Genomic DNA, 8,016 nt, shown 5'->3' with positions numbered 1-8,016 from the left:
TTGTCTTCCTCGAAAAAATTAATGAATAAAGCTTGAGGGCAGCTGAGATCATCCTCACCTCCTAACCTGTTTTTCCTGGGCTGTCCCATCCATCCCTCAGAGAGGGATGCTACACTGGGCAGCCAGACCATATCTGGAGTATTGAGCTCTGATTCTGGTGACTCACTTTGTGAGGGATGTACCACTGGAGGTCATGCTGAGGCAAGTGTCTGGGACGGTTATGGTACCTGAAAGGGACTGAGCAACTCACTCACAGATACTTGGTGATCCCAGCTTTGTTATATCTGAAAGGACGTCATGTGGATGTGGAGTCAGACATGTTCTGTGTAGACCAACAAATAGAAATACCACCGAAGTGAAGAGGTACTAGGGAGAGAGATTCTACACCAACATTAATTCGTACCTTATGAGAGATCTAATAAGATTAAATGGGTGTCTGTGTGGCTTGAGTTCTAAGTAGCTAGAGGAATGTAAACACAGACAGGATGTACCCTCTCCTGGGAACGTTGTAGAGAGGATTCAGTTGGTTTGATCTGAAATTTATGATTCTGTGATTCTAGTGAGATGCCTGAGGGCAGGTGATGGGAATAAATAAAGCTGGAATCTCCCACTGGGACCTTCTCAAGAATGGGCCCCAGGATGTTCCGGCTGCTTCTGCTGGGCATATTCACAGTGCTTTTCATGGATGAGGGTAAGGACTTGCGAGGGAGGCAATGATAGGTGGGGAGAAAATATTTGGGGAGGAAGGGAGGGTTTCTAAACTTGATTTTGGGGCTGCTATAAAATGGTTCAAGGAGAATTTTTGTTCTTCTCTTCACAGGAGACAGAGTCCTGACATCGAAATGTATGGTGTAGTTGGTTTGCCATTCTTGGATAAATAATGCCACAATGAGAGGGGATATTCTTGATTTCTTTATACATTGTCTCTCTGCCCTCCCTGACTACACTCCACTCTTCTCACTCAAGGCTGTAGTGTTTTCTTTCTGCCCTCAGCCTTGGATGAAGTGGGGGCATCCTTGACTCCTCGAAGGGTCATAACTGTCACCCATTCAAGGAGTAAGGACCCCTGACAGAAGTTGGGAGGTGTGTCAACTTCTTTCTTGTGAGGATTGCACCACCCCAGTATAAATGTTTACAGGTGGGGGCAGGCTTCTGAAGCAGAATCACTTTCTCTAGAGCTCTACTTTAAAGTTTTTCTCTCTTCCTTTAGACATTCGATTTTGCAATAAATGTAAGGTCTATAATGGATACAAATGCGTCAGTGGCATGAAAAGTTGCTGGAAGTTTAATGTAATGTCATATCCAAGGGCTTGTACTACAGATCACTATTATTTTACTGATCGCAAGACAGGTAAGTGGGGGTTAGAGAGAGACATGAAATATTACCAGTGGTGCCCACAGTCCCAGGAATCAAGGTGTGGGGGGAGACTTGGATCACAGGAAAGGGTGGGGAAAGTGGCCTTCTCCATACACAGATATGGGGTGGAGGCTGCATGGGAGGTAGATGGCTTTTGCCTGGTCCTGTCTAGAGAGATATAGATGAGATACAGACACACACAGCCTTGGGGCTCTTTCCAGCCTACAGAAAACTGATGAGAGTCTGGAGAGAAGTCATCGCTAGGAAGATGGTATGATTAAGCAAGGTGATCACATTTGCTTTTCTTCTTCTCTTTAGGGAGATATATGTATCGTTATTCAACACTATCGTGTGAGGCTTGTGAAGAGGGAATGACTCAGGTATTCCATGACTTACTGAGAGAAACAGTTTGCTGTAATTGGAAAAACAAGTGTAATGATGGCAACAATAATATAGATATTACAAAGCCAGTTAGAGAAGAGGAACAAAATATACCTGAGTCTGATCAAGAAATTACTTAAGAATTTAAACCATCTCTCCCAGTAATCTTTGGCCTTCTCCTACCAATGGCAACATCATCTCACATTTTCTCAAAACCTAGACCCCACTCTCTTCTCTGTTCCAGCAGATCTACCTATGGAAGCTCTGTTTTTTCTGTGTCAGTGCTTCCAGTAACAGGAAAGTGTAAAGCCATAGGCCACAACAACCCCATCTCTGTCTTCTGGTTGGATTTACCTGTCTTTGCTACCCCATACCTAATGGCAATATTTGCTTGTCCTTAAGTTCTGAAGCTAAACCTGGGTGAATGTCAGAGTTGTAAATTTTCTGAAAAGGGAGCGAAGAATTTTTCTCATAGAGCTTCTGAGGGAAGATCAGGAGAAAGCAGACTGGATAGAATTAGGGACAAGAAATCACAGGAGATTTTAGGAGAAAAATTTGGGAGGAGAGTGGAGGAGGTATTTGGTGGACAGTAGGAAGGGCTTGTATTAAGTAGGGGCTTGAGAAAGTTAATGTGAAATTAGAAAAGTCTAACTTCTGTGAAAGGAACAGTCAGTGTACCAGACCTGAGAGTCTTAGTGCCAGCCACCACTTTTGGGAAACTGTGCGAACCACAGCTGCTCCTGACCACGTAACCCTAGGTCACTATGTTTCTAATTATCTTGTCCTGCTTTCATGGCCAAAGCCAAGTAAATCAGCTTGGACACTTGGCTGAGTGTTGGCCAATTAATCTCTCTCCTGGCATGTGAGACATACTCTACAACATGGTCCTCAAAAAGATTAAATATTACCTTGCATTCAGTGTACTCATTGATAGAAAGCTGGGTGTTTTTCATCTATTGGCACAGCCCTGAAACAATGTCAAAGAGAGATAAGAGCTTCAGATCTTCACTGTAGTTTTTCTAACAAAAATAATTTAAAAAGCTGTGAAATGACAAAAATTAATCCCCAAATTATTATTCGCTCACTTTAGGTTAAATTTTTTTTTATCACGTTAACCTTTCTATGTGTTAGAATCTACAGACACTATTGTATTTGTTTTTTAACTGTGTAATTAAATACACACAATAATATTATCCTAGGTTTAGTAGTATACCTTCTGGTATCCAGGCTCATGATTGCATATTACTTTCTACTGTATTATATGTGCATAAATAGAATAAAACATTTTAATACACAAATTAATTTTAAATATTTGAAATGTGTGTGTGCTGGGATATCCCTCAAATTGTATCATGTTGGGATGAATGTTGTACTTTAGCATCTTGAGAAGTAGAAAATACTATAGATTCTTCCATTCAGGGTTGGTTAATTAGTTTATATGAATAGAATGGAGATGCTGGCAGGGTCCAATAATGAGATGATTCATGGGGGTATTACTGTGCTCTGTGGTTAGTGCCTAGAATGGTCCCAAGCAAGTCCAAATTACAAACTAAGAGGAAGCTTCAAATTAGAGAAGAGATGCAAGGTAGATGCTGAAGAAGGTTGCTGGTAGCAGGAAGAGTAGCAGCTAGACACTGAGTGATACAGACAGATGGAGACTGACTGTCACACACTCGTAGCTGAGCTTGAAGTGAGATTCACAGACCACTGTGGCAAAGCCCCTAGAGTTTCATCATATCCAGACTGGACCTCCAGGCCCAATCTTTCTGAGCCTGTCCTATTATGTTTTCTGTCTTGGATTTCCATGAGATTCTGACTCCCATATTGCCCCATGTTACAATACCCCGTCACCACTAATTTTCTTGGTCCAATTGAAGTACATCTCTGTTCTTTACATTTTATGAGAAAACCAAATGGGAAGGAGAGGAAACAATGAGGGAGGCCAGACCTTGAACAAGTGCACTAGTTCTAGATTCAGGTCCAGAATACTTTCCCAGACCAGGGAGCTCTTGCTTGGTGGTGGACCTAGACTGGCAAAATTGATCAAAGGAAGACAAACCAATTGTATGAAACTATAAATGTGGAGGATTATTAATTTAGGAAAAAAGGATTTCTTTTGTATAAATGTGTATAAAATCCTAGAAATCCAGTATAAATGTGTTCATTAGTGACAAATTGTCAGAAAACTACATCACAAAACTGTTGTTCTGTTTGCAAATTTTGTGCAAGTCAGGGTTGGATTGGAATATCAGGCGGCTGGCTCCACAGTCTCAGGGGACTCTGTCTAGAGACATTATATGATCTGGGGCTTACTATTTGACCTCATGATTTTTATGGACTGGGCTGTGAAACAACTGCTGAATGTTCGAAAATGTGCCTTGTGAGTACTCAACGCTTATGTGCTGATTGCCTGATTTATGCTGGCATGCTGCCATTAATGGTGATGAAGAAAAACTGGAAAAACAAAGATTATTTGTACTCTTTTAGCCATTTGGGTGTACATTTAGTTGTAGTTCTATTGCAGATTCCCTGGGGCAGGGAAACCTGCCCCCTCACCCTCAGGCAGAGGAAACAGCCCCCAGCAAGGACACCATGAACGCACCGGGAAGAGGCTGTGCGTCAGGAGGCTGCAGGTGCCTGCCTTAGGGTTCTCGGGTTGATTTTAAAGCTTTGCTTAGGACTTTTGAGGTAGACTGTGGTCTTTCAGTTGGGACAAATTGGAGGCAGCTGCGTAGTTTATGAACCTCCACAAATCCTCTTATAAAAAATGCAGAACAACTAGGATAGCAAAAGGAAAGTGCCATACAAAACATTGGATCTACTACGGTAGCCTAAGCCCTTGAGGATGTCAGAAATGTAGAAATGTGCCACTAAAATTCCTTCCAGAAAAATAGAGCTCCATCCTGACAAAGAAAGAAGCTGTCAGTAGAAATGAAATTGAGCAGGGTATAAAAACTAAGGTTACAGGAGAAAGTTCAAATCTTGGTAGGGGAGGGGACAAGAGGTAGCAAATCTTGGAAATCACTATGGAGGTTGCTATATAGAGATGAAAAAATTTTTAGCTACTTCCATTTCAGCACCTTCAAGAGATGAAGCTAGGATGGCTCCCCTGGTCCACCTCCATCCGCAACACAGGCAGCTCCTTAAGTACTAGAAAAACACATTCAATTTAAGCACACATGACATAAAAAGACTGCAAATGAACCACATAATAATGTTGTAAGAAAAGTGAACTGAATACCATACTGATAGAAAATGAAAGAATACCGGAAAAATATGGCTTCAAAATAGATAGAAACTCAATGTGACATTTCAAAGTGAACTAAAAGAAACGAGGGAAATGATAGAAACTATGAAAAAGCAGCATAGATCAAATTAAAAACCATTTAGCTTGTTCTTTTCCCTTCCTCCTCTTAAGAATTTAGTCTAAAAGTCATTTTGGCGAGCGAGGTAGGTATCTATGAAGGAGGTTACTAGGTATAGGCACAGCATAGGGTATTTGAAGCCCAAGTAGGGTCAGGACAACATCCATGCACCTTGGTGCAGACTGTCAGAGTCTGACTATGGTGAGGAGGGTGTCCATGCAGAGTGAGGTAGTGCTGGAAGTGGATGAGCATGGGTACTTGATGACTGAGTGGACTGAAGATGGTGTCACATGATGGAGTGTCAATATTGGTTGTTAGAGTCCAAGCAGTGTGAAGAGGGCAACTTATGTGGAGGACAGCAGTGGCAGCTTGGGGAGGAGTATCAGAATTCAAGCAGGGTAAGTGGTGACCCAGAAAAGGATTTGGAGACTGAAAGTTGTGAGAAGGGTGTCTGCACACGGGAATAGCAATGGCAGTGGCCTGAAGTGGGATGTTGGAACCCAACTGGGGTAAGGTGGTGACAATGGGAGTTTGGTTATGTACAGAGGGGATTGAAAAATTATGTATATAGGATAATAGGAGCCTGGTTTCTCACTATTATAGAAGGGACTTATAAACATGAAAAGAGGAAAAATTAGAATGAATTCTAGATGCAAGTGTGTGTGTGTGTGTGTATACACACATGTATTATCTAGCTTTCACCATGGAGAGGACCTAGAAGCAGTGACACCCCAATAGCAATGTGCATATCTAGTACTCAGATTTTGGTTTCTAAATATCTTTTCCCACTAAGAAGAGGTAGGGCTTCTTGGAGGGAAAGTACAAAATGAGCCGGGAATATTTGGCAGAAATAAGGAAATGTTCAAAGAATGATGGAGAATGTTGAAAGGACAAAGCATCAAGCCTGGAGGGACTCTCATTGGTCCAATCTGAACTTGAAAATATTTGTGATAGTAACCAATTGTAATCCATTGAATAAATAGGAATCATGGGTTTGTATTTATATAAGCAAATAAATGGGAAGAAGAGAAAGATTTTCCTTACAGTAGAATGCCAACTGATAAACAGAAAAATAATGTTGGAAAAAAAAATAATGCTGGGATTGAAAAATCACCATCTGGCAACAATCATGGTAAGAATTAATTAAGTCAAGAAACACTAATGGATGCTAAAACTAGTTGGTGAATGTGGAAAAATAATGGGACTTTAACATAGTCTCAAAGAACCTCCCCACCAATAGTTATTTGTTACAAAGGAAAAATGAATAACTTATAGAAGAGAAATCACTTTAATTGCCATCAGTTAACATAACCAGCAATGAAATGAAACAGTCATCTACTACTTGATAGAATGCGTTGAAAACACAGCATCACTTCTGTGATAGCCTTGCCAAAGATCATAACCTGAATCTAATCATGAATAAACATTGGGTACACCTAATTTGAGGCACATTTTACAAAGCACTAGCATATAATTGTTAAAGGTGTCAAGGCCATGAAAATAAAGAAAAGACTTTGGAACTATTCCAGAGTAGAAGAGACTAAAGAGACATGGCAACTATGCAATATTATGATCCTGGATTAATTCTTTTGCTATAAAGGACATTATTGAGAAATTGACAAAACTTTGATGGGGATCTGTGAATTCATGATAGTAATGTATCAATGTTAATTTCCTGATTGTGATGGTTTTTGTGGTTATGTGGGAGAATGTCCTTGTTTTTAGGACATGCACTAAAGAATTCAGGGATGGGCAACTAGACTTTGGGTGGTGAACACAGTGTAGTCTACACAGAAATTGAAATATAATGATGTACACTTGAAGTTTATATAATGTTATAAACCTATGTTATGTCAATAAAAAATTAATTAAATAAAAATTCAGGAATAATGAGGCATCAGGTCATCAACTTACACTCAAACGGTTCAGAAAAAAATATTCTTTGTAATATTAGAAAACCAAGGCTTAACCCAAACCAAGATTGATCTAAATTATACAATTTAGCCTAGAGTTTGGTTGCATTACATGCAATATGAGTAAAGAAAAAAATATATAGAAAAGCTTAAAGTAAGATGGCTAGAAAACAGAAATTTTATGGTGAGAGATGTTCAAGAAAGATTTGTAAAGAACATTTCAAAAATGAATACTGGACTTTTGGCTTCTAGTTAGGATGTGAAGAGTTATTACAAAAAATATACTCCAAGGTAATAATTAGAAAAATGGATAAAGTAATAAAAAGTCAAATACTTTTAAGTGATATTGGAGATATGTGGATTTAAATTATAAAGAAACTCAATTCCAGAAAGAAATGAGCCCTTCTGAGGTTAGCAGAGACCAAGAGAAACGTTTTTCCCTGGAGGCGCCTGACAAGCTCTCTCAACATGACTAGAGGAATAGGCTTGGCATAGACAGAGTGACTTTATTTGAATAGGAGAAACCAACATCGTTTTTCACAGCCTCTTAGACGGATATGATGGTTTGGAATCTGTGGATCTCAAAATGTAGTTCTAGTTCTCCCTGCTCGCTGACTATCCCCCAATGAATATTCACTAAGTGCATGACAATGGATTGGCAGCTGGCGTCTGGACTGGAAAGCATAGAGAAATATCTGTAATTGCAAGGTTCTTATATTTTGAATTCCTGCTAGATGCTAGATGGAGGGGTTTATAACATACAGAGGACAGATCTAGCCCCCAAGGCATTTGAAGCCAATGATGAACTGAAACCAACTAAACCTCCAACATAGGCTTAACCCTGCTCAAATATTGATTGGCTCTGGGACATGAGCTAATCTTACCTCAACTTAGCTCCTTGACAGATGAAAGAAGTAGATAACACTCTTTAGTAATGCTGGGAATATAATAAAAATTTGTGTGACAAGCAAAGAAGCAAGAAAATGTGATCCTTAATCTA

At 39.8% G+C, this 8,016-nt stretch overlaps 1 protein-coding gene across 1 annotated transcript; it reads left to right on the top strand.

The window, feature by feature from the left end:
* Positions 1-627: 627 nt before the first annotated feature.
* Positions 628-1,878, top strand: LOC147916723 (prostate and testis expressed protein 13-like). Its single transcript, XM_087434094.1, has 4 exons — positions 628-691; positions 821-844; positions 1,211-1,351; positions 1,676-1,878. Exons 1-4 carry the CDS (start codon positions 628-630, stop codon positions 1,876-1,878), a joined length of 432 nt encoding a protein of 143 aa, XP_087290220.1.
* Positions 1,879-8,016: the final 6,138 nt, after the last annotated feature.

This window comes from Ceratotherium simum, chromosome 7 (assembly GCF_057802395.1).
Source record: "Ceratotherium simum simum isolate JZ-2026a chromosome 7, ASM5780239v1, whole genome shotgun sequence".
NCBI classification, from domain to species: Eukaryota; Metazoa; Chordata; class Mammalia; order Perissodactyla; family Rhinocerotidae; genus Ceratotherium; species Ceratotherium simum.
This window is presented reverse-complemented; position numbering and strand designations above follow the sequence as displayed.

Excerpts from the sequence above, each read along its gene's own strand:
- LOC147916723 (XM_087434094.1), top strand. The coding sequence starts at position 628 with ATGGGCCCCAGGATGTTCCGGCTGCTTCTGCTGGGCATATTCACAGTG. Across the intron at positions 845-1,210 it reads CAGAGTCCTGACATCGAAAT|ACATTCGATTTTGCAATAAA; the intron begins GTATGGTGTAGT and ends CTCTTCCTTTAG. Across the intron at positions 1,352-1,675 it reads TTTTACTGATCGCAAGACAG|GGAGATATATGTATCGTTAT; the intron begins GTAAGTGGGGGT and ends TCTTCTCTTTAG.